General features: G+C 39.4%; 2 protein-coding genes across 5 annotated transcripts in view; one reads left to right on the forward strand and one right to left on the reverse strand.

Moving 5' to 3' along the window:
* Nucleotides 1-664: 664 nt before the first annotated feature.
* On the reverse strand, nucleotides 665-19,944 carry Rbm18 (RNA binding motif protein 18). 2 transcript variants are annotated; one of them, XM_048341334.1, is made up of 6 exons: nucleotides 19,805-19,944; nucleotides 18,242-18,370; nucleotides 10,378-10,504; nucleotides 7,680-7,766; nucleotides 5,888-5,973; nucleotides 665-2,632 (listed from the first exon to the last, which is right to left on the reverse strand). In XM_048341334.1, exons 2-6 carry the CDS (start codon nucleotides 18,352-18,354, stop codon nucleotides 2,473-2,475), a joined length of 573 nt encoding a protein of 190 aa, XP_048197291.1. In that variant the 5' UTR covers nucleotides 18,355-18,370; nucleotides 19,805-19,944; the 3' UTR covers nucleotides 665-2,472. The 2 variants fall into 2 exon arrangements, with proteins under 2 accessions (XP_048197291.1, XP_048197298.1); XM_048341341.1 differs by having other exon boundaries at nucleotides 18,242-18,360; nucleotides 19,805-19,920.
* A 650-nt stretch (nucleotides 19,945-20,594) lies between these two features.
* Mrrf (mitochondrial ribosome recycling factor) overlaps nucleotides 20,595-26,814 on the forward strand; it is a 54,334-nt gene continuing 48,114 nt past the window's right edge. For 2 of the 3 annotated variants that reach the window (XR_007210334.1, XM_048341311.1), the window contains exons 1-2: nucleotides 20,596-20,617; nucleotides 26,056-26,267. Coding sequence is in view for 1 of the 3 variants with exons in the window: in XM_048341311.1 (XP_048197268.1) it covers nucleotides 20,607-20,617; nucleotides 26,056-26,267 (223 nt within the window). In the remaining 2 variants the exon portion in view is untranslated. Of the gene's footprint in view, nucleotides 20,618-26,055; nucleotides 26,268-26,814 lie in introns of all 3 variants that reach the window. The other variant, XR_007210335.1, reaches the window with a different exon arrangement.

Raw genomic sequence — 26,814 nt, forward strand, 5'->3', positions numbered from 1 at the left:
GACATGCTTTGAAAAGTTTCTCATGTGAGCTTCTTCTCCAGTATTAAGTTGCCAAGTACAGAAACCTGGTTAGGATTAGATTGTGCATTTGATAAACTGGAGCTCAGATCAAGACATAGTCTTTGTCCTGAATAGTTCCATCATTCTTCAGTCTTGTATAAATCAAAACTTAGATGCTTTTAGAAAAACACTTAACCAAAGAATAATTTCATTTAAAAGTTCAGATAACCTTCTTCTTTTTTTTTTTTTCTTGGTCTGAGGCAAGAAATTGAATTCAGTACCTGATTCTTTTGCTCACTGGCTTGTGCTCTAGGCCATGCCTCCAACCTCCAGATAACCTGTCAAACAAGTTAACACTTGTACAAACTTCTCATTAGAGTGCTTTCAGCCTATTTACAAGCAAAGACACAGACACATTTTTCTACAACCTTTACTTTGAGAGGGACTTCCCCTTCCCATTAACCTGTTTTCCAGTAGCTATGTTTGCAATGACAACAGCTTGTTTTCCTACCTCTAAAGACAGAGTGAAGAGAACTATGCTGGAGGTTGACTTTAACAGGAGCACTTTACAGAGAAAGCTCTTAAAATCAGTACCTGGGAACCAGCCTCGAAGTAAGCTGCAATCTATTTAGATATTTTCAGTAAATGGACAAGAAGACACAACCACAGAGAAGGTCTTGCATTTATTCACATGGAGGGATAAGAACTGGTACAAATAATAAACATTGTTTTAAATACAAATAAATAGTTCTGGTTTCTAGAGGAAGTAACTCTAATAGAGTCCTAACTTAAGTATTGTCTAAGTTTCTATTAAAAATAGAAGGCTACTGGCATTAAGTTTTGTATTAGCATAACCTTTTGAGGACCTAAGGATAAAATGGTGCATTCTATACTTCAAGAAGTCACCAGAAAAAAAAAAAAAAAAAAAGGGAGACAGTTGCTCCCACCTCCCTGAACTAGCCTCCAAGTGGAAGGAGAGCCACTTGCATCACAAATATACGTAGAGCTAATTAAATGTAGAGTATCTGATATCTAAAGACATCTAAAAAGACTGACCTTGGGGAAAGCACTACCTAGTCTAGGCTACTCTTGAACTTGTGACCCTCCAGCCTAAGCCTCTCCAGTACCAGGATTATAGATGTTTGACACCATGCTTGGTATCTTTATATTATTAGGAAGACTTAAGTATCTACAATGGAAGCTTCTTATTTTTCTTTTTTTAACTAGTAATGAAAGTGGTAAACAGTCTTTAATTACCACGAATGGCACCTGGAGTGATGTACTTATAGAGGAGCAATAGTGCTGCCCACTTACAGTCTGTCAAAGATGGTATCAAAAATGACCAAACCGAGTTGAAGAAACACTTTTATGAATCTCTCTACACTGTTCTGGTCAGAATTGTTCAAAGAGGCATTTTATTTTTCATCTAGGGTGTTCTACAAATGATTGTTTTCAAGTCATGCTGTTTTTTAGAACTACTGAAAACATGAGGTGGTCACAATGTGGGTGCCAGAGCAGAGGCCGCTCCAGATTCCTGGTGCCCTCTGCATGTGGCCTTTACAGCCCATCTCGCCTCTTCTCCTCAGACCCTACAGAATTATTAGGTAGTAATGCTTGATGGTGACTTATACAGCAAAGTTTAGGCTTTCCAAGAATGTTTGCTTTTCTATTTAGATCAGCCATGACACAGTTCCAAACAGAGAAATCTCATGCTATAAAAACAATCTCATGCAATTACTGCAACTTTCAAAAGTGCTGTGGTAGTAATATTTGGTATTAGAGAAGGTAGGATAATTTAGATTCTTAAAAATGATCACTAGAGAGTAAAAGCTGGGTTTCTAAATAGAATGTTTGTTGTAGTAAAAAATGTTAAACTGGAATCCAGTTTGTTGACGTAAACAATTTTAAGATATACACACCATGTTTTCCTAATTGGGATTTTGAAACTTACAAGCATAATTCTTAAACAGATTACTACAAATGGCCAATAATTCTTTTTTCAATCCAGTTGGAAAGACTGCCATTGTAAATTCTCCAGTAGTTCTAGTTATGATTTAAAAATCTGCCTCTCATGTTACTTTTTTTGCTTTTTATGTTGCAAACATGTGCCCAGGAAAATGCCCTGTTTTTCTTTGATGGACTTAATAATTTTTTTCTCCTGATTATAAGCTTGGCTTTCTCTCTGGAACACTGTATTTCTGGAGTTAAAAATTCAAGCAAACCCAGCCAACTAGAGCATCTCAGTGTTCAAATCACAGTTTTGGACATCATCCTATTTATTCTGGATGATATTCAATTCCACGTATTGTTTAGGGAAGACATATCAGGAACAACCAAAAACGTTGTATTACCAAATTCTAACATGTGATTGTGCTCTGTTGGACAGTACCGCTTACATCTACAATGTACAAAGGCAAAGGAGCTTAGGTGTGGAGAACAATTTTCTTTTGCTGCTACAATAATTCATAACCATCATCTTCGAGATTTCCAAGCTGTTCTGGAATATGGAGTAGTCCTTTTTTTATCTGGTGGCTTAAAGTAGGAATAGACAGGTGCTGCTGGGTACTCTGCATCAGGATTTTCTGCCATCATCTTCAGCTTTGCTTCAATGGCTTTGATCTTTGCAGTGACACTGGAAAAAGGATAGCAGAGGCTGAGTGGGACTTGGCAGACTTGTCTACTTCACCTTTTTATGCCTCAGGTATCAGAGAAGCAACAGGCTATTACATTATAAATCATTTAAACATTTTATATAAGAGACAAAAGTGACCAGTGCTCTAATTTTTTTTTTTGCCAGTCCTGGGCCTTGGACTCAGGGCCTGAGCGCCGTCACTTGCTTCTCTTTGCTCAAGGCTAGCACTCTGCCACTTGAGCCACAGTGCCACTTCTGGCCGTTTTCTATATATGTGGTGCTGGGGAATCAAACCCAGGGCTTCATGAATACAAGTCAAGCACTCTTGCCACCAGGCCATGTTCCCAGCCCCAGGGCTCTAATTTTAAGACACAAATCAAGTCTGAACTGCCTCTTAAAATGTAGGTCTAGGCATTGTTAGAACTTTACATATCATATTTAATCCTCAGACACACACACACACACACACATTTTATTGAGCATTTTAGTGCTGGGCACAGACTAGACAGCAGTTAAGAGATAGAATTCAATATGACAGTATCAGGTAGGTTATATTTCTCATTTTTCAGATGAAGGAATTGAGGCACAGGGTTAGTTACTTGCCCAATGTTGAATAGTCAGAGGTGGGGCTAAAGTTTGAATACAAAATGACACCAAAGCCCGTGCTCTAAACCATTACACTGTACTACATTTTGAATCACCTAATAATAATGGAGGGGGGAAAAACATTCTGGAAATCCTATAGTGTTATTTACAACAAAACAAGCACAGTAGTCAGCAAGTTACTTGTATTGTTTCTGATCCTTGTAAAAACCCTGCAAGGCTTACCTATATCTATCTATATACATATTTTTTTTTTGTTGGTTGTGGGTCATCTATATTTCATATATAAAGAAAAAAAAATGCAGACAGGCAATAATATGCTCAAAGTATACACAACTAACGAACTACAGAGGCAGGATCCATCTCAAAGCCTCCACTTTTTCCTTTCCACCAGAGTGAGAGGTAAACAGCTCTATAGTGCACAGAGAGTTTGATGAGAAGAGGCTGCAGAAGTTGTGAGGCATTTTCTTCTCACTGAGACCACTTTTCTCTGGAGGAGAATGCAAGGCACTTGAGTGCTGTGAGGTTTTTGGCCAGTAGAGTCATTCATTTTCCACTCTTGGTGCTATCGATGGTCTACAGCTAGAGACACAAACTTAGAGATAAGGTGTATATATATATATGGTTTGCTAGAAACCTTCAAAAAGTATACATCTGCTATACACACCTATACATTTTCACGGGCAAGGAACTAAAAACCAAATCACTATACAGAGTGTTTGAATAAAATGCTATGGTTACCCTGATTTGACTATTACACAATGTATACATGTGTTGAAACATCACGTGACATTTCATAAATATGGGTAATCCTTTTTCTTTTTTTTGTGCCTGTCTTAGGGCTTGAACTCAGGGCCTAGGCGCTGTCCCTGAGCTTTGGTGTTCAAGGCTAGTGCTCTATCATTTGAGCCACAGCTCCACTTCTAGCTTTTTTGGTGGTTAACTGGAGATAGTCTCAAAGACTTTTTCAAAGCCTGGGCTGGCATTGAACTGTGGCTGTCAGATCTTAGCCTTCTGAGTAGCTAGGATTACAGGTGTGAGACACCAGCACCTGGCCAACATGTATAATTTTTATGTGTCAATTTAAAAAATAAAAAAATCAAAACAACAACAACAAAACAAACAAGTCCTAAGTTACAATAAAAAGTACACTGAGAAATTACCAAAATGCATTTGGGCACTTCTTCCAATACTGAGACATCCAGCCTTTATTCTGTATGAGTCTCAGGGGAACAACCTCCTCTAATTAGGCATAGATGTAAATGGAAAGATGTAAACTGAGATTCTCTGGATTGAAAAATAGATGAAAAACACTAGGCTACCTGGTAAACAAGTGAAAATATGGACCCTAAGCAATTAATGGCATTGGAAGAAGCAGACTACTGAGCATAAATTCTATTGTTCCTGCAGTTACACTTATAAAAACCTCCTAGAAATCAACCTAGGACTAAGGAGGTTCAGATCTGATGGAGAAATAGTGTAGCGGACAGATACAAGCTCCCAATGAGTCTACAGAAACTACTAGAGTTATATTTATGTTCTTTAGTTTACAGTTTTCCAGGAACACAAAACAATAAAGGCAACACAAAACTATGAAATAAAATGACATTATACTTAAGTATTAATTAATTTTAATGTGTTAATTTACCCCCCCCTTATAGTTTAGTGAGATACTTTTGAATCTCTTTATTTGGTGTACAAAAAAGTTTTCCCACTGTGGCTTTATAATAAATACAATAACTTAAACTTTTGACTGTGATTTTTCTACCAATGCTCTTCCACATATCTTCCTCCCCTTCTCTGGAATAGCTTTAGAACTGTACTCCTACATTTACAAGTTGAAGTACAATTCTGAAGTAGTAAATAAGACTGAACTGTGAAGTCTATTATACCTCTGGCTTTGAATTTACTCTGCTATTTGCTATGTGCTTAGTCTCAGTCAAAATAGCTAATCTCTCTAAACTTCAGTTTTTCCTATATAGAAAATGATTTTTATGCTAATTAAAATGACATACTGCATATAAAGTGTTTAGCACAGTGCTTGCTTACAGTATGCTTGACAAATCCTGGCTATTGTTAGTGTTATTGTTAAAAATTTCTCCCTAGGCTACAACAGAAAAAAAATCCCCCTCAAAACAAAAAACTTGGATTTCTGCTCAACCACCCACTTAACTTCCCCTTTCTCTACCCAACCCTTACTGCCCCTGTTTTGAATTAACTCCAGAGAAGTAACTGACACTATTATAGTTGCTGCAACAGTACATAAAATTTTGTATAAGGGAACTCATAGCTGGGGAGGAATTAAGTTTATAATGACGAAATGCCAAAGGGACTCAAGGCCTCATTGAAATGCTTGTTTTTAGGGTAAGGACTGGGTCTGATTTATCTTTGTACTCAAGTGCTAGGCACAACTCTCGGTGTGTGGTAACTAAACCCACTCTTTCTGAGTGAATGAATTCTATGGAGGTGGGGGCAGACAGTATATAATTTGGGGGGCTGGAAGGATGGGACATATATTTAGAAGCTAACTGAACACATTTCTTAACACATCATGTTAGGTTTTATTCAAAATTAATAATGTAAAGATTCACTGGTGTTAATGAAGGCAAGAATGGCTCTTAAGAACTGTGTCCTTTTACAGTGCAGTCTTACCTTAGGTTAGACTGAGTTGGCTCAGTGCTTGAGGACGGCTCAAGACTGATTGGAAGGATCTTGTCATTCTTGTTGTGATCATATCGCTGAAAGTGAGAAAAAGAGGCAATTACTTCACCTGGTAGAAACCTGCTCCTTATGATAGCACAAGGATCCAGGAAGTCTAATGATCAACCAGTTGATCATGAGCTTATTTCTAGAGCATTTGAGAACTGCTTTACACTTAGAATTAAAGTAAAAGCCACACAGCTTTGGTCTAAAAGCTGTAATTTTAGAAAAGGAATAGAAAAGAAGCTTCCATCCAGGCATTAATCTTCCTTATTTGGTAAAGAAAAAATTTCATGGCTAAGAATTTCAAGGTACAAATGCACAAATATACAGCAGAGTTACCCTCTTAAATCCTTATTTTGTCATACACTGCCTCTTAAGAGTATTTGTTCAATCAAAATACTTCAAAGTTCTGCCAGATGGTACAAAGTATCAATGATAACACTCAATTCTTAACATGTCTGAGTGAAGAATTTTATCAGCTTTCAGTTGCTGATAACATAGTACAGGAGCTTAATTTGATGTCTGGTAATTGCTTACTTCTTATAAAAAGTAAATATTAAGGAACAATCTGGAACCTCTGGTCAGAAAACATTTGCAACGGAGAACCATGAGGAAGAGATTTTCAAATGAAAGACAGGAACGAAGGATGATTTCTTTTGCATGCCTTTCCAATGAGATGCAGAATAAGAAAACGACAGCCAGTTTGGCAAATGAGACTTGATTTTCTTTTGAGTAAAAAGCATTTGGTAATTCTCCTTGTTTCTATTTTTGAGGAAATGTGTCCTAGAAATTGAGAAGATTTGTGATTACCTGAAATGCTTGTAAGGACCTAAAGTTTCTGAGCTTCCTTTTTCAGCTTGGATACTGACTGCCCTTAAAACAGCCATTCAATTTCTGTGACTCTGTACTGGGAAGGATGTTGGGTAGAGTGTTTCTGATAAAAAACTATTGTCACATAGCTAACTATCAAAGCTCCAGCTCTGACAGTCATATCTTTCTGTAAGAAGGTTTATCCAGACTTAGTGCATGAGGAGAAACAACTCTTGGGACTGTTCTAGTCCACACATTTCACTTCCTCTGTGCCAGCTGGAACAGAATACCAGTCCATTATTATTATTTTTAATGGCTACAGCTTTTTCTGGCATACTCTCCCAAGGGACCAACTACAGGATGGGCCGTTTGTTACTTCTTAGGGTCTGGAGACAATATAGGCACCATGAAGTCCCACGAAAATGATACCCCAATATTAAACATGATACTCTAATATTAAACTCTCAAGATCTGTAGAAAAGAGATATCAGTGCTGTGAGAAGTTAGAGAACTCCCCATTTCACAAGCATTTACAGTAATAAATTCAAACTCTGCATACAGACAAGAGGCTGGGAAGCTTAATACTGCTGAAATCAACTAATCTTAAAAAATAAATATATTTTTCTCCCCAAACAACCACCCCCTTGAAAAAAACAACAGAGGTTTGAGTATACATACTAGCCACATGGAAAAATCAATAAAAAACAGGATCTGTGGGTATGTGGGGAGAAAATAACAAGGAACTTAATCCCTCCTGAGATGCTTCTCAAAAGAAAATCTGGCAACACAGATGGTAAATACAAGTAGGAGACCAAGTATTGCTGCTCCAGATGCAGTGCTGGGAAGCAAATGGAAAATGAGAAACTATCTTTCAGAGACTCATTCATTTGGGATGAAGTGTAACACTGTCTTTGAGTTTACTCAGACATACCTTTACTTGAGCATGTGCCCATCGTACCACCAGCTTCTTAGACAGTGCCAGCTTGCCATTGAGACATTGGATGGCTTGTTCTGCTTCCTGTACAAGAGAAATTAAAGTAGTCAAAAATTTAAATGCTAATCAGATGCCAGTAGCTCACACCTGTAATTCTAGTTACCTAAGAGGCTTAGGTCTGAAGATTGATGTTTGAAGCTAGTTCAGGCAGGACAGTCCTTGAGACTCTTATCTCCAATTGACCACCAAAAAGCCAGAAGTAGAGCTATGGTTCAAGTGGTAGAGCAAAAAAGTTCAGGGAAAGTGCCCAGGCCCTGAATTTGAGCCCCAGGACCAACACACATGCACAAAAAATTCAAATACTTAACTAACTGTTGTAATTTCTTACGACCTCACTAGCCTTGACAGCTGTTTGTGTTGGCAAATACTTTATAATTTTAAAAGCCATAACAAAAGAGGTATCAGTAAGTTAGACAATAACGCAAATCCTCTCACTTGTTGGCAGGCCACCTGAGGTCTCTAGCTTTGTTACTTATAACATATAGGTAATACTGTTGCTCAGTGGTTGCTGGAAGGACTCAGAAGACATATAAAGTATGAAGTTTATGGTAAGCATTTTATCAATGTTAGCTAACTGTGGTAGGTTCTACTGTTCTCTACTCCTCCACTGGGGTAGCATGTACTAAAGAAACTACTCCATTCAGGAACATAGGAGCTGCTACCTGGATCCAAAGTGACAAGTAGCAATGGCTTCAAAGGATATGGGAACAAAGGAAACTGGGCCAGAAAAAGGAATGCATCAGAGACTGTGAGCAAGGTATTGGTGTGAGTCAACCTATGCACCAATTTTTCTGAGCCTAAAATTTTCTAATCCTTTCCATATCAGATAAAGGAGAAACAAGGTTAAAAGGAATTCCTGAAGGTAGATAAAAGTCACTCTAGGTCACTCCCAGGAAAACTGGCTATACTTTTCTCGACAAAACCAACCCTCTGTGTCCATGAGGCATTTAGCCAAGTATAACCCATGCTTAGAGGGGCTAGTGTGAAATAGCCCTTAAGGAACAGAAGAGGAACAGAATTTCTAGAGTGAGGGAAGGCCAATCCAAGACTGAGAAGTAAAACAATAAGCACCACAGTCAAGTTTTGCCAATGAAGTCTCAGCAGGAAGCCATCCAACAAGTATTTATTTAGTACCCACTTGTGTCAAGCATTGCCTATCACTGGCTATGGTTGTTCTACCACACCATACCAAATTAAGGTGCTAAGAATATATGAGTAAAGATTACAGGATTACTTCTGTGGTATGGGTTCAATGATTTCAATTGTTTGGGTTATCTATATTCTTATAGTAAGAAAAATATCCATACAAGTTATTAAATAAAATTACAACTAGGCAATGTTCCTACATATGACAAAATTAGAGTACTAAGCAGTATCTCTGTATTTAATAACCCAAGAATTCCATTTTTATCGATGCATTTCCATCCTAAGAACTAAATTTTAATCTAATATATGATATATGCACATACAATGGTTGAAGCTGACCATGCTCTTCTATAAATATTAAAATTTGTTTACACTTGTTAAGACAAGAGTGTTTTTTGTTTTTGTTTTTTGGTGCAGGTCCTGGGGCTGGAATTCAGGGCTTAATTAAGCACTGTGTGTGAGGGTTTTTTTTTGCCAGTCCTGGGCCTTGGACTCAGGGCCTGAGCACTGTCCCTGGCTTCTTTTTGTTCAAGGCCAGCACTCTGCTGCTTGAGCCACAGTGCCACTTCTGGCCGTTTTCTATATATGTGGGGCTGGGGAAGTGAACCCAGGGCCTCATGTATATGCATCAAGCACTCTTGCCACTAGGCCATGTTCCCAACCCCAATGTGTGAGGTTTTTTGATCAAGACTAGTGCTCTACCACTTGAGCCATAGCTCCACTTCTGGCTTTTTTGGTGGTTAATTGGAGAAACGAGTTTCAAAGACTTTCCTGATCAAGCTGGCTTCGAAGCAAGATCCTTAGATCTCAGACTCCTGAGTTGCTAGGATTGCAGATGTGAGCCACCAGTGCCCAGCTGAGAGTGCATTTTTTTTTTTGTTGTTGTTGCCAGTCCTGGGGCTTGAACTCAGGGCCTGAACACTGTCCCTGGCTTCTTTTTGCACAAGGCTAGCACTCTGCCACTTGAGCCACAGTGCCACTTCCAGCTTTTTTTTATATATATATATGTGGTGCTAAGGAATCGAACCCAGGGCTTCATGTATACAAGGCGAGCACTTTACCACTAGGCTATATTCCCAGCCCTGAGAGTGCATTTTAAAGAAAGACAAATAAGTCAAGTTTGTATATGGCTCACTACAGACAATGTTTCTGTACTATGGGGCAAAAGTACTGAAGGAAAGCTTTGTTAAGTCAGCTACTAAAGAAACAGAAAAAATGAGATAGGGAAGGGTGGGCACGATCCATGTGGGCACTGCAAATCATTTTGGTCAGTAAGGCAGGTCAGTTACCCAAGATCTTGAACCTAAGGAGAGGAGACTTTATAAGCTGTTTCCTGAGCATTTCTTTTGACACTTAAGTGTTAAAAGAGGCAAACATATGGAAGAATTAGACATGGCTCCTACTCACAAGGAGCTGGGGGGCTAGTAGTCAGGAGACACAAAACGATTATGACAGAGTCTATACCATCAAAAGAAGGAAGCTCAATTACCTGCTTAGTTTCAAAGTTAACAAAACAGTACCCCCGAGGCTGCCCCTCCAAAGCGCCTGACTTGTGGAAGAGGAAGTCAAACTGTTTGACCTTGCCAAACTTCTGGAGGAGCTTGAGGAGGTGGTATCTGTGGAGAAAGAAGAGCTTATGAGTCCATTCTAGGAATTCTGTTGACCACTCAGCTTCAAGTCCAAAATAAAAGGAGATAATTTACTCCAGCTAATTTACTGTCCCCTTCCCCCCTCTTCCTTGCTGTTAGTTTATTTGGCAAGCAGAGCTGTTTGCCTCTATTTGGAATGGGAACTAGAATTGTCATGCCTATGCGCCTGTCTAACATAAAAATACCAAACAAACAAACAAAAAAACCACACCTAACGAACAGCTGTCTGGCCTACAAGTACCATTTGTTTTGCTTTGGGAGAAAAGCTAAAAAATAGTGTTGATTTATTTATTTTTGAATTCCTGGCAATGAAATAGCATTTGTGAATAACTCTAACTCCATCAGAAATACACACTCACATGCCAAAAGTCAAAGGCTACCCGCCTAAAAAGTCAACGAAAGTAACAAAAACACATACGCGTTCACACAAATAATAATAAAAAAAATCATACTTTAAGACGTTCCTTTGTAGTTCATCATTAGAGCCCAAATCAAACTGTAGCTTGTGGCACATGCACAGATGTTTGAGTTTCAATCCCTGTGGTGACTGGACATTAGGACACTGTGTAACTACAACACAACCAAGGCTGGTCCCATAGAAGGCAGAGGAACTTGGACAGTCCTGTGAATCAACCAGCCATGGGTAATAAATCGACTTCATTTGCCCTCACAGTTTATACTCTGGGGTACAGTCAAGTAAGGAAGCTAGACAGTCAAGGAAGAAACTTATTCCTAATAGAGATTTGCTCCAAGCTATTTATTGCTTGCTACTCAGCTCCCCATCATTTCCTTGGATTCCTTATTCTAAAATTTATTTGGTTTCTATTGGGCTTCTAAGTTATTCAAACAGATGTGGCCATAACAGGTTGCTGTGGTCAATCTCAATTCCAACTTCCTGTCATCTGATGTAAGGGTGAGACAAACCAACAGCTCTCCCACTTCCTTTTCCTTTGGCCTTCCTCCTGGCATCCTCTGAGCTATTCAAATGGAGTCAAGGCTTTCTCTAAACAATGCTGTCCCTGTGATACTAAAAAGGTATCAGCCCACATGCTAAATCTGTTATTACTGGGAATTCTACCCCACAGGGAGTCAGTAAAGTTGTCTTTATAGGTACATTTATATTCATACTGTTTTCTAGAAGAAACTCATCAGGATTTATCATTGAACAAGAATCTCTTTGGGAGACAGGAAGATATGAAATTTACCACAAGTTATACTAAATTTGATACCAATGCACATTAAGCAACCAAATTATTTTTGACGTAACACAGGTCTGGAACAGGGTGAAAGGCTTCCCGAGGCATACTGTGAATTGTAATCTCCTCATGGGTATGTTTTTAAAATGGGGTGGGGGGAGACACACAACCAAAACCATACTCCAACTACTTACTTTCCTAAAAAAATTCCCAACAAGAGACCGTCAATGCTTAGTGAGAACATATGAGGTGACTCTTTGGGAGAAGGTAGATGCTTCATGTACAAGTTTCTGTTTTCACTTCGTTATCTGAATGGGCTTACAGCAAGAGTGAATCTACAGAGATAGATGGGATACAAGAGTCTCCTCCAGGGCCTTTAATTCACAGCTGTATCTTCTACTTACTATTCTCATTCAAACATGTACACCATGCCAGATTCCATGGAATGGTGGGTCAGAGACATTAAAAAAAAAAATTAAAGCTACTGTGGGCTGGCCATTTTTTCATTAGCTCCATTCTGCTTAATAGCAGGAAGGTAATGCGATTGGCATTTCCTAGGAAATGAATTATAATTTACTCAGGGAAAAAAAAGCCCACCAACAGATTATTCATTGTAAGGCTAACAAACACATTCTGCCTAAGAAGTGTGACCTTAAGATTCCAGGAACATCTGCTTAGGTTTGTGTCTTTCAACTTCTCCAGGATTTCTTTTCTTGTTTGATAATTTCTTGAAATGATCGGAACACCGAAACAAAAAGAATGAAATGTTTACTATTTTACTTCCTGGAGACGGGGACTGCAAACTCTGATAGTGAAAAAAGCTGAAGGATCTTGGTTTCACATCTGCAAGCATTTTTATCTGCTGTGGGCATGGGAGAGCTCACTACTCAGAGGCATGCTTCACTTAATGAAATGTCTGTCTTGCTGCCTGCAGGATCAGGACAGTCAGCACACCACATATACTGCAACTTGATCAGTATTTTCTGTAATAGATTTTTCAAATAGCCTTCCTGCTGGATGCCATAGAAACAATTGATGCTAGTGTTAAAACAGATAACCTACTATGTTTCCAGAACCAATTAGGCACCTGGACTGTACAGATGAATAAATCTCCCTCGAAGGCCTTACATTCTGGTCAAAGCTATATTTAGTTGTCAAACAGCATGGCATGACATTTACACGCAGAGGTATGTGTATGGACACACAGACAAAGGAGCTCAATTGTGCAGGGATGGTAGTAGCTAAGGGAGGCTTTGTGTAGGTCAGCCAGAGGGAATACTATGTATAAAGATAGAAAGTTGTGAGTCTGACCCACTGGATGAGGTTTGGAGGAGGCAGTAAGAGGTGAAGCTGAACAAGCAGGGGATAGAGTATAGAAGATGTTGTGTGCTCAGCGAATTCTAATGGGAAGCCAATGAAGTGACATTGAGATTGTTTTTTTTTTTTTTTTGGCCAGTCCTGGGCCTTGGACTCAGGGCCTGAGCACTGTCCCTGGCTTCTTCCCGCTCAAGGCTAGCACTCTGCCACTTGAGCCACAGCGCCGCTTCTGGCCGTTTTCTGTATATGTGGTGCTGGGGAATTGAACCTAGGGCCTCGTGTATCCGAGGCAGGCACTCTTGCCACTAGGCTATATCCCCAGCCCCTGAGATTGTTTTTAATGAATAATTTGTCTTAGAAGAAGTTTTCTTTATAAACCTATACAAATCATTGAGGGGATCTTTATGTTCTGTGCTATCCATCTTATTAAATGGTCTCATCCTTTCAGTCCTCCCACCCTGACAGGGTCTCACTATGTAGCTCAGGCTGGCCTCAAACTCATGATCCTCCTGCCTCACCCTCCTAAGTGATGGGAAAACAGGTGTGTACCCCCTAAAAATCATAGTTTCAGACTTAAGTAAGAAAAGTGTAAAGCCCATTTCACAAAAACCAAGACCCAAAAAGAAGCATAGACGAGGAAGGAAACATAGGAGTCATTTGAAACAAAGAGGTTTTCTTGGGGTAACACTCTCACAGGCTCATGAATTTATTTTCCTTTGCATTCTGGTTTACCTAGATAAACCCTGAATTAGCATCAGGATACTTCTGCTGGGCTGGCTCTCCACTGCTTTGAAGCTTACTTAGTGTATTCCAAGTTGACCTCTTCCTTGCAACAAACTGAGGACCCTTTTCAGCTACCTCATGGTCAGTGGGGACAAGATAGGTTTACATTCTCAAACAAGGAATGCTCAGGAACTCAATGCCTTGGGCTCAACCCCAGCACCATAAATCCAAACCAGTCACTCCTTAGGACAGAGTTCAACTCTCCACTCCTCTTCAATCACATCTCTCATGTCCCAGACTCACGCACTCGTCTAGTTCACTGTCTCTATCTAGGGTCAGTGATGGCAGGGTTGGTTTATGGCAGTCTCTCCCAATCTTCACCTTTAGTCTATGACCTTCTAATGCATCTTATGTATATGAGGCCTACTAAAACATCACTTTAATGGAGTCAGGCTCCTTTTAACACAAGGAATCTCTTCTACAGGAAATTCTAACTTTTCTTACAAGTTTGACAAGACCAAGTCATAATCTGAGAAGATGCAATCTATATAACTATTCTCTTTATCATCATTTAGTATTCACTCTCCTTAGGCCAAAAAAGTTTTCCTGACTTCCTGTTCATGCTTAACATTTTCCTTATTCCTACTTAACATATTTTTTATTTATGAGTTCCCTTTTACTTAAAAAGCTCTATTAGAATTTTGATGACTTTACTGTCTCATGTACAATGCAGGGTTTATAATATGGCTTTTTAACATAGCAAATCCAGTATTTCAAAAAGAAAGCAAGTATTAATTACTTGGAAACCACAGTGTGAAAAATAGATGTCAAAGAATACTTGTGGCTACTCTGTTGAGAGCACTGATAGTGATATTTTAGAGGTATAGTTTAGACTTAGGCCCCACAACAATTTAAAGGAAGTCCCTACAGGTTTAAATTTGAAATGAGATACTTTAGGTCATGACTATTCATTTGCTCAGACTATTAGAATATTTATGCAAACTGTTCTAAATTAGAGAGTAGGAAATTAGTTTTATCATTAACTCCAGTAAGTTAAACCAACTCACTTAAATCTTTTCCTATAAAACAAGGAAGGCAATATGTGTTTCATTTACCTCCCCAATCTGCTATGAGCCAAAATATGTGAACTTCATGTAACTTTAGAGTTAGAAATATTCCCATCATTCAGTTAAACATTCTCATTTTACAGGTAAGAAATATGTGGTGTAATGTAGTTGGGGAATTAGAATATCGTGGAAAGAATGTAGGTTTGAATTCTGCTCCCTCCATAAATAAGACTGCATCATCAAATCCAAATCTCTAAAATCTACTCAGTCATGTGAATATTTCTGGCAGGTAGCATAACCTTAAAGTGATGAGTACTGCAACCAAAAGTAAACACAAACAGGAGGCATAAGAGTATAATGCTAAAACTGTTTGGTGTAAGTGAACTGAACACCTGGGGGGGGGGAAGAGGGAAAGGGGGAGGGGGGAGGGGGGTATGAGGGACAAGGTAACAAACAGTACAAGTAATGTATCCAATGCCTAATGTTTGAAACTGTAACCTCTCTGTACATCAGTTTGATAATAAAAATTTGAAAAAAAAAAGAGTATAATGCTAGACAATCAACTAGGAATGATTTTTTTTTGAGAGAGAGGACTGATGGATATTCTAGTATAACTCTAGAAGGACTCACACTAATAACCAAGAGACACACACACAGAATGTCTAGTACCAGTGGTAAAACAAACTTGGAAAAATGTTTACAAGTCAAAAACTGTCACTATTTTACAGGTCTCTGTAACTATTTGAGACAAGAAATGTTCTAACAAGAGATTAAGAAAATATTTTTATGGGGTGCATTCAAAGCAGTTTATTGAAGAGTAGAAAGAGGGGCAGTAAAGAGAAAAGATGTGGGCAGCAAAGGGTCAAATGAATGGGAAATAGCGCGAACTGAGAGTAATTCCTGGGTAAAAGGCTAAGTTTAATTAGGAAAACTGGAAGATGTTTTATAAACTTCTCTGAAGGGTCATTAGAAGCTTAGAGATCTGGATTCAACTAACACTTTCTGAGGGTGAACTATTATATGTTTCTGAGGGTGAAGTATTATATGTTTGTATAAACTGTATCTTATTATAATTCAATGCTTGGAAAGGACTATATTTTAAATATTCTTCTGGCTCTCCATTATCTACCCTGAGAGTAGGATTCAAAAGTTTACCTATTTTGTTAGCTTCCCAGTGGCTCATGTCTGTAATCCTAGCTACTCAGAAGGATCAGGTCTAAGGACTGAGGCACGAAGTCAGCATGGTTCCAGAGACTCTTATCTCCAATTAACCAGTAACTTGTTTAAGTTAAGGAATTCATAGAAGAAAAACAGTAAAGCAGTTATTGACGATAAATAAGGGTATCGTATGTTGATGATAAGCACTTCTAGCCAGGAAGACCTGAACTACAGTTTATACTTAATATCCACTTATGGTTGGATATAAAAAAATAGAAAAATCAGTGGGAGAGTCTTGATTACATGTCTTGTTAAGGCTTTAACTGAAGATAACATTTAGAAACTCCCATTTATTACATTAACTGAAGGCAATGCCCATGTGAAACTTCCTGGCAAGTAGCAGGACACAATTAGTAAGAGTCTTATTACAGAGAACTATAGCCAACACAGCCAACATTATTCCAAGCTTTTTTCCATTCATGCAAGCAGAGGTAGGAATGGAAACCACTCTTGGGACCAACTGTCCCTTGTAACTTGAGTTTTAGATGATGGGAAAACATCAGATATTAACCGAGAGTTGGGCCATATTCACACATTCTTCCATAAGGCCATGAGTCATGAGAGAGAATGCAAATAAGTGCAATCTGTATTCCAGAGTCACTTGGCCAACGTAACACAATATAGAGCAATTTCTTACTATCATAAATTTATAGTGGGACCCAAACATATCTACACTTAGCTGACTTGAGCTTGAGCAGATTTAAGGAGTTCAACTTTCTGTTGCAATCCTGTGCTATAAGTTTCCATTCCCTTTCTTCTCTCCTAACCCCAATACTTTCTTTTCTTTTTTTTTTTTTTTTGTGTGTGTGTTCATCCTGGGAATTGAATTCAGGGTCTGGACACTTTTGTGTTCAAAATTAGTGCTCTACCACTTGAGCCACAGTTCTACTCCTGGCTTTTTTTTCTCTCCCTCTTTTGTGATTAAACGGAGATATGAGTCTCACAGATTCTTTTCCCCAGTTTGCTTAAAACGAAAATCTTCAGATCTCTGCCTCCTGAGTAGCTAGGATTATAGGAGTGAGCCACTAGTGCCTGGCCTAACTCTAATTCTTAAATATACTTTTCTTCAAAAGAAGTTCCATTCCTTCTTCTCTTGTCTGTAGCACTATTTCAAAGGGAGTAACTTCTAGAGCTGACGATATATTCACACCTTCTTTTAGCATCAACTCTGTATTTAATCCACTATCTTTTACCATTCTGTCACCAATCACTACTTTCCCCCTACCAAACAACTAGGTGAAGACATAATCTCTCAATTCTTTGCTAAGAAATTCTTTCTACTATATGATGAAAAGAGCTGAGAGTCATCAGGGATTGACAAAGGGTTGTGACTAAAGCAATAAATAGTGCTTTAAGCACTATCCCCCACAGTTTGATTAGAGCTGCTCTGAGCTTTTTGTTTTTGCCCAATTATTGGGGCTTAAACACAGGGCCTTGCATTTTGAGTTTTTTTTTTTCTTCTCATAGCTAGAACTCTATCACTTGAGCTTCATCTCCAGTCCAGGTTTTTTTTTTTCTTTTTTTCTGGTTAATTGGAGATAAAGAGAAAACTGAGGTTATAGGTGTAAGACACTGATGCTCAGCTTAGATTTTATACGTAGCTTCTGATTATTTTTACTTTATGAAAATGTCCCTTAGGTTTAAGGAGTGTGAAAACTGCTTAGGATGGTATTTGGTACACAATAGGCACTCAAATTAATTTAGGGAATAAAGACCAAAGATACTAGAATAATCTTTGAGAGCTCTTCCCACTCATTTTTTTTTATGGCATTGGGCTACTTACATACGAATTATACTGAAGTGGGACTCCTCTGCCTATTTACAAATGTCTCAAAAATTTGCTATTCCTTTTTCTGGGAGACACAATATATATAAGGCTGATTCCATAACACAATTTCCGATAGCCACAGATTATAAGGATTCAAATACTTGGAAATAAGAAAACATATTTGGCAAATAGAAAAAAGATGTCTTTTTTAAAGGATAACCAAGTTTGTGTCCTTAAAGTAGCAGAGTGCAAATGTAAAAAAAAGAAAAAGTGACAACAGGCCAATAACATCACATTCTCTTGAAAGAGAAATTAAACATAAATCACAAGGCCAAAATATATCCTATACCCCTTGAAATTCTTGTGAACATCATCATTGTCCACATCCCAATTCTGTAGGTGACTTAAGACTTACTCTGTGATTTTGGGGTCCAGGTTGCCAATCCATAATCGGTGCCCTTCCTGTAGAGAGCCCTCTGAAAGGATGGATGCATTCTCCAGGGGAAGTGTTTTGGTTTCTGCTTCCATCAATCTCTAGGAAATACTAAAGACAAGGTGAACATTCATTCAGGAAAGGAGTAACCCTATGTGGACATAAGGCCTCTGTCTACAACCAGGGCCCTCTACCAGTTCTCTTAGGACAGCTCCTCTGGCAGCCAACACAGAAATTGCTATTTAAGGCAAAAGAGGTGTGGATATGGAGAATCTCAAACTTTCCTTAGGCAGGAGGCTAAAGTCTATTACTACATCATACTCCAATTCAACAACTGCAACCCAAAGTTTAACCACTGCCACCCAAAATAAGAGAAGTCTCAAAGGCTATCAAAGGGGAGAAGAAACAGTATTATATTGTTTTTCCTAATGGAAGAGGCAATACAGTAAAGGAAAGAAGCAACCCAGGAAATTAGTAAACAGATTTTGAAGTTAGAACCAAGTCACAGATGCTTACATTTAAAAGGAGAATGGGAAAATACAAAAGCAAGAACTATAACTCATGCTAAATCCTGCAAAGACAATTAAGCAGGGTAATGCATCCCAGGGTTACACTACTTTAGACTGAATGAAGAGATAAGATCTTTCTAAAAGCCAGAAACCTCTAATATTCTCATGTTGAGAAGCAGTAGCAATAAAAAAAAACTGCAAAAAGGCACGATGTTAATTTAAAGTGACAAACGCAGGATATGGGACCAGAGGTGATCAGGTTCAAATCTTCATTTTTGTACCTAATTACCTTGTGACTTTGGCAAGACATATGATTTCCTTTAACGTGCCTTCCCCAAAGGAAAGATATTCCTTATTTTCTGTCCCGGCCACTTTTTTTCTCCCACATAACGCAAATTCAAAGAGTCTTCTAACATTTTATTTTGTATCTACTTTGTATTTATTTTGTCGAGGGCAGGGCTTTGCCACCTTAATCAAAGTTCTATTCTCAGCACTCACTACACTGCCTCGCTCATTGCTGGTACTTCAAATTTTATTATTCCAGTTGGTGCCTCAGTTTCTTCTTTCCTGGAATGGGGACAATTATTCCTATCACATGAGGTCATTTTCACTAAGAATATCTTGGTGACAGCTCAGCAAAGGGCCATATCATATTCTCTAGAAGTGCAATGGCGACAATCTCTTTATTAGACTTAGCCAAACGCTGGTTCAAAAATCCTCCCACAGCTGAATCGCCAATAACCCTGGAAGCCAGGAAGAGTTATATGGGGGAGAGTGAAGTCCAAAGAAGCAAAAGGCATTAGTTCTTGAAAGCCGGCGGGGGTCGAGCCTGGAAGCCCGGCAGCCTAATTCCCGACTGCGAATTCCCGGAGGCCAGGGGTCGTTTTCAACCCGGCTTGTTATTTCCGGGCCGGAGGCAGGACAATCCGGGGCGGGGACTGAGGGCCGTTCCGCGGGCCCAGGAGGGGGAGTCTATCCTACGACCTCCTCGCGGGGCTGCCGCGGAGGGCCGGGGACACGCGGCGGTCGAACTCACCTTGATGACTTCACCGCTGTGCCCTCAGCTCATCACCTGAAGACCGGCTTTGACGCCCCGGTCGGACAGACTTCTGGAAGCGTCCGCCTCCACACCGCCTACTGCCAGGCTGCCCGTGACGCACTACGTCTGCGCCGTCGCGCCACCCCATGACGTCACGGCGCCCGCGCCACCGCGGTTGCCGCCGTCGTACGACTCTTTCCGTAGTAACCCAGGCAGTAGTGGGTGAGTGGTGTCGAGGGGTCTCGAGGCGCGCTGGGGAGGGGGGGGTGGGGCGGGCGGGTGGTCTAGGTACCCGAGATTCTATCCTAGGGCCTCTGAGAGACTTCGGGGCGACAGGATCACTGCCCTTGACCCGCTCGAGTCCGGCCTGACCTTAGGGCAGGGGGCGGGGCTTGCGACTCCGGGAGCGCCTCGCGGGGTGGGGGCGGGGCTCGTCTCGTCTTCCTGGTATCCCGGGGTTGCGGAAGAGCTCCTTAAATCGTAGGCGCTGTCCCCTAGCGAGTCACCTGAGAGGGACATTTCATTTTCAGAACAGTCCTATGGGGTAGGTGTTATTATTCGCCATGAGGAAGAAAACAGAAGCCAGTGGCTCACGAATTGATGGAGCATAAATTCAGTCTTCTTAGGCCTGTCTAAAGCCTGAACTTTTTATTTTTATTTATTTATTTATTTATTTTTGGCCAGTCCTGGGGCTTGAACTCAGGGCCTGAGCACTGTCCCTGTTCTTTTTGCCCAAGGCTGGAGTCACAGCGCCACTTCCGACTGTTACGTGGTGCTGAGGAATCGAACCCAGGGCTTCATGCATGCAAGGCAAGCACTCTACCACTAAGCCATATTCCCAGCCCCAAGCCTGGGCTTTTGAATGGGTAACTACGTGCTGTCTTGTGGAAAAAACAGTTATCGTTTCAATAACCCTTCTTCATTTATATAGACCTGACTGATTTTATACATGTAATCGAAGTCCAGAGAGTTTGACCAAGCTGAGGACACATACATAAGGAACTACAGGAGAAACAGATCTCTTTCTTAGGTCTGTGAGTTTTGTTTTTTGTTTTTTTCTCTTCATCACACTCTTCATTTCCCAGAATCTTGGCGAGCTTAGAAAATGAAACTTGCCCCAGTAAAAGGGCTCTCAAACTGCCCGGACTGCAGGAGGAACTCGTGGTTCTCCTGCCTTATCCCAAGCTGTTAGTTTTATAGTAAAGAAAACAAAACCTAGATAGGAATGATTTAATACATTCACAAGTGGTAGAACTACACCAGATGCTTTTTGAATGAGTTGTTGAGAATCTAAACAAAGGGGGGAGTGGGGGATAAAAAATAAAACCCTTAGGTAAAAACTCTCCACTTATTAAAAGTTTCTTCTCTCTTTGGCTTTGCCAAGGATATGATTCTGTGTAGAGTCAAATATTACAAGTACCTTTCTTTACATGACACTGAATTTAGAGATAAATGTTCCCTACTCTCATTAAGCAAAAATCTAAAAACAAAAATCAAGGGCTTATAGAGGCAGTGTTCACATGTAGAGCCCAAGACCTACTAATCAGAGGTGTGAATTCCTACTCTTGCCAGAAATTTGATTTTGTCCAAGAATCTTCCTGGACTTCCACTCATGCATTCATCACATTTGACAGTGTTTTATGTGATCAAGCACTGGGCTAGGTGTGGAGAATATACATTGATTTCCCAGATTAGTAATTGTAGTGCCAATCATTATACAGAGATTTAGACAATAAACAATGATATGTTGTTAATAATTAAGTGCTATGGTAAAGTATAAGACTTGTAAATTGGGGTGCTGGACATGCATAAGTTGGATTGGAGGACATGGTTAAAGAAGGCATGCTCTGAGAAATAAGATCTGAAAGAAAAATGGGAAATAAAGAGATGAAAGATCACTCCAAGCAGACTGAATGGCATATTTAAAGACTTGGAATAGGAGGAGTACTTGAGGAAATGTAAGGATCAGTGTATTTTGTAAATAAACTGGCCTGCTGCTTTGTAGATTGATACTCTGATCTGCAGCAGGAACATCAGGAAACCTATCATACATAGGGTAGCCAGAATGAAACTAGATTAAAATAATAGAAAAAAATATGTATTATATAGCCATATATGGATATAAGTGTGAGTTAGGCACTTTCTACATTAGACAAAGTGAGTGGTTATTAAATAGAATAACACAGTCAGGCACCAGTGGCTCACATCTGTAATCCTAGCTAGTCAGGAGGCTGAGATCTGAGGATCGAGGTTCAAAGCCAGCCTGGGCAGGAAACTCCATGAGGTTCTTATCTCCAATTAACCACTAGAAAACTGGAAGTGGCGCTGTGGTTCAAGTGATAGAGCATTAGCCTTGAGTTGAAGAGCTCAGGGACAGCGCCCAGGCCCAGTGTTCAAGCCCCACCACCAACAAAACGAACAAAACAAGATAGATATAATAACAACATCTGAAGGCATTTTATATACAGATTTCTGATTATATGCACATATGTACATAAAAATTACCTATTGTAAGTCAGTACACCCTTGGATTGAAAGGAGTTGTGAGATAGTGGATAAACCAGGAGTTATGGTTATCATTCCTTTGCTGAACCAGGGAATTGAAGTTTTGAGACCCTCAACTTAGAGAAAATAATGTGTTGCAAATAGATTAAAAATATTTCAGGAAGTGGTGCTGTGGCTCAAAGTGGTAGAGTGCTATCCTTGAACTGAAGAGCTCAGGGACAGCACCCAGGCCCTGAGTTCAAACCCCAGGACTGACAAATTTTTTTTTCAACAATTGGAATAATAATGGAATGATAATGACTGCATGTTGTATACTTACTGGATACCAGACTTTGTATTATGTTGTTTGTTTGTTTGGGTCTTGTTCTTGTGTTAGTACAGAGGCTTGAACACAGGGATTTATGCTCAGCTTTTCCACTCAAATGACTGATGTTCTACCAGTGAAGCCACACCTCTACTCTAGCATTTTGCTGATTAAATGGAGATAAGAGTCTCTTAGACTTTTCTACCTCAACTGGCTTTGACTTCTGATCCTCTGATCTCAGCCTCTTGAGTCACTAGAATTGCAGGTGTGAGGCACCAGTGTCTGTCATACTATTTTATGTACACAGTGTAGTATAATAGTTAAGAGTGCAGACTTTGGAGCTAGGTTGCCTTAGTTTAAATCTTAGGCAAGTCACTTGTGCTTTTGTTTCTTCATCTATAAAGTGGGGACAGTCATAGTACTTACAGGGCTATATTGAGGCCCAGATAAGTTAATGTATGTAAAGTACTTAGAGTACTTTTGTAACATAATTATCACTAAAGTATTAGCTATCAGCATAAGTAGTGTTATAATACTATAAAAATAAAATATATAATTATTGTAATATATATGATAATAACCTTTTTTGGGGGGGCGAATACTGGGGTCTGAATTCAGGACCTCAGGCTTGCTTTCATAAATAAATGGTCTCACTTGAGCCATTTCCCCAAACATTGTTGTCTTCTTAAAAGCTCATTAATATCACTGTGATGAGGTAGAAGTTGTTGCTCAAAAAGGCTGTATGACCTACTCGAGGTCATGTATCTAATTAGTGGGGGAAGTAAGACTCCAGTTCCACAGTATGCCCAAAGCTGTACATTGTAGCCTCATTGCTTCTGTGTATGGGCTAATTTGGTCAGGTAATACTTGAACTCTCAGGACAAGTTTCTCTCCTTAACATTAATTCTTTATGCCGAATTGAATGTTTATGCATTTGTCCTTAAAGTAAAGATTCAAGGGGCAGCTTTTATTCAACTTCCACTTCGATATTTCCTGACTTCTGTGCAATTAAAATCTATGCCTCAGAGCATTTCAGCAATGTGGTTTATTTATAGAATTGTCTTCCGGTTCACATGTACTGGGCCTGCTTTTGGGTGTTGCATTTTCTGTCAAAGGCTGTTTATTTCTATCCCATTTTGACTTCCTGTTGCTTTGTGGATTGGTACTCTGACCTGTAATAGGAACATCAGGAAACCTGTCATACAGGGGATAGCTGGATTGGACTTCTAGATTAAAGTATTATGTAGCCATATTTGGATGTTAGTGAGTTAGGCCCTTGACTATATTAGGCAACAACTTAGTTTTAGAAATCTCACTGAGAGCTAGGGAACCGTGGCTCACACCTGTAACCCTAGCCTCTCAGAGGCTCTGATCTGAGGACTGAGATTTGAAGCCAGCCTAGGCAAGAAAGCCTGTGAGACTCTTATCTCCAGTTAACCCACCAAATGCAGAAGTCAAGGTGTGGCACCAGTGGTAGAACACCATCCTTGAGCAGAAAAAGCCAAGTGAGAGCTTGAGACCCTGAGTTCAAACTCCAAAACAAACACAAAAAGAAAGCATAAAAGAAAGGAAAAGAGAAGAAAAATCTCACTGGGACCCCAGCCAAACTTTGATGAATAGCTCTTAAGGAAAGCTGGGCTGTTAGCTGCATGTTCTTGGACAGTGACTTACTCTTTGAGAGCCTCAGTTTCAGCATTTGTAAAATGGGTATTTTTTATACTTTGTTGCATTATTAGCAAGGTGTATTAATATGGAGCTGCAACAGGTGGCTCATGTCTGCAATTCTAGCTATTCAGGATACTGAGATCTAAGGATTTTGGTTCAAAGCTTGCCTGGACAGGAATGTCCATGAGGCTTTTACTTCCAGTCAACCACCAAAAAGCTTGTGGGGAGCTGTAGTTCAAGTAGTAGAGGACTAGCTTTGAGCAAAAAAAGCTCAGGGACAGCGCCTTGAGTTCAAGCTCCAGGACACACGTGCACACACACAAGGCCTTACCTCAGTGAATATTAGCTACAGATAATTAAAGAGGAAGGAAAAGTATTTCTTCACTTTTCATTCAGGTCTGTTAGTAAAGACTTCACACACTAATCACTGCTACTAGTGTTATTGAAAATTCTACCAGGAGAAAGTAGTTGCTTTTGTATTACTCATTTGTTTTTCTTTGAAAAAAGAAATAATGATAATAATGGTAGCTGTATTCATTAAGCAGCTACCATATTCCAGGCAATGGGCTACATATTTATACACATTCAGGATTTCATTTTATTTGAAGACCAGTGATGCCCAGAAAGGTAGAATAAATTATCCAAAGTAGAAATTTGCAAACACATCTGACTGACTCTACGCCACATTAAACATCAGCAATGATGTATGTATAGAATTTCTTTATTGTGTCTGACCCTTAGGAAAAAGATGAAACTGTTAATAGACACTTATTAGTCATTGTGCCATTTTTCAAACATGTAACCTTGTTGTTCTGAACTCTTAAGAAGTATTACTTCTTTTTTACAGTAGGGAAATCAAGATGCTGAGAAATGTAGAACATTTATTTAGTGGTGGTGTTGGGCCTGGAGCCCTGGTTTTCCAGGCTTCAAAGTCCTTGTCTTTGATCAGTCTCTTAAACTGCATCATAATTTTTAGGAATATTTTTTAATTCTTAAATGAGATCTGGGACTGATTTTCAAAGAACAGTTTCCGAATACTAGATGATATTTGTTACTAATTTTTAGTTGAGTAATAATAGCCAGATTCCAGGCAGATGCTGTAGTGCTGTGTTTGTTAGCTAGGTCTGTGTTCTACCTCAGGGGGTAGGCTTATGCAATAGCATCTTTCAGACCTCAGAATTATAATATGTAACTTACATTAACCTAGTGGAGGGTGGTATTTTCCATAGCTTTTATACCGTTGAAGACCTCAAGCCTCAATTATGCTTCAGACTCACATTAAACTGCGTTCTAATTGGTAATCAGTGCATAAGGAACCAAAGAAAATTTTAGTTAAATGATGTCGTGTAAATTTTCCAGTCATTTTATGCCTGTTGAAATGGTTTTCTTATTTAAAGTCCTCTTCCAGTGTTCTGCTCTTCCTTTTTAAACTTCATCAAAATTTTGTGCTTTTTTTTGTATTAAAGTTTAATTAGCATCGTTAAAGATTTAAGCTGCCGCACATTTGCTTAATAGGCATTTTGGTGCTGTGGAAAGAATTGGGGTTCTGTGTCCTGTATGCTGTGGGCAAATTACTAAATCTCTGTGCACCTCCGTTTATTTATCCTTATAACATGAAGCAAGTATTTTCTTCTACAGTTGCTAGGAGGAAGATTAGAAATAATAGATCTACATTGTCTAGCTCACAGCTTGGTGATAATTGGTAAGAATTTTCTAAAGTTGTAGTGTGGTCTCTGACTTAATCTCCTTTTTTTTTTTGTCTTATTCTTTCTAGTGGATATTCACAAGGATTGTCTTCAGTCATGGCCTTGGGATTAAAGTGTTTCCGCTTGACCCATCCTGCCTTTTGCAATTACTTTACAACTTTGACCAGACCCATTTCAGAAATCACAGTGAAGACAATTAGTGGAAGACAACCTGGCCATAGGCAGTACATGGCCTATACAGTTGTACCAGTTCGACATTTTGCCACCAAGAAAGCCAAAGGTATAGACATATGACTTCCCCTCCCCTTTCTTATGTTTGGCCTATGAATTATAACTGTCGGTGATCTCAAAGATACACTGAATTTCTTTCCTGTCCGCATGAGGAAATGATGTCTTGGACAGTTCAGTTGAATTGCTTGAAAGGTCTCAGTAACAAGAGACTGTGTGTGAACCCAGATCCTTTTTTCTTACTACTATGCTGCCTCATTTATTTTCTTGGTAGCTCAGAACATAACTTCTTTTAGGTTTAGAATTAGAGGTTTAAGTATCAACCAAACAGGAATGCTTGTGACAGCCATCATCATCTTCTCTTCTAGAAGGAAGATGCATGGTGGAAGCATAATTAAAACCAGGAGGTTTTTGGGTGAAAGCAGTATTAGAACTATGGATATAGATGGATGATCTTAATGGCTTGTGTCATCTAAGAATGAGATTTTGATGTACCGCAGGTCTCAGCTGAAATAGCACTTCCTTAGGGAAGCCTTCCCTGACCTCTTAGACTAGGTCAGGTCCCTTGTTACCTGCACTCATGCACAGTGTTATTTTAC

Source organism: Perognathus longimembris, chromosome 1 (genome assembly GCF_023159225.1).
Source record: "Perognathus longimembris pacificus isolate PPM17 chromosome 1, ASM2315922v1, whole genome shotgun sequence".
NCBI lineage: Eukaryota > Metazoa > Chordata > Mammalia > Rodentia > Heteromyidae > Perognathus > Perognathus longimembris.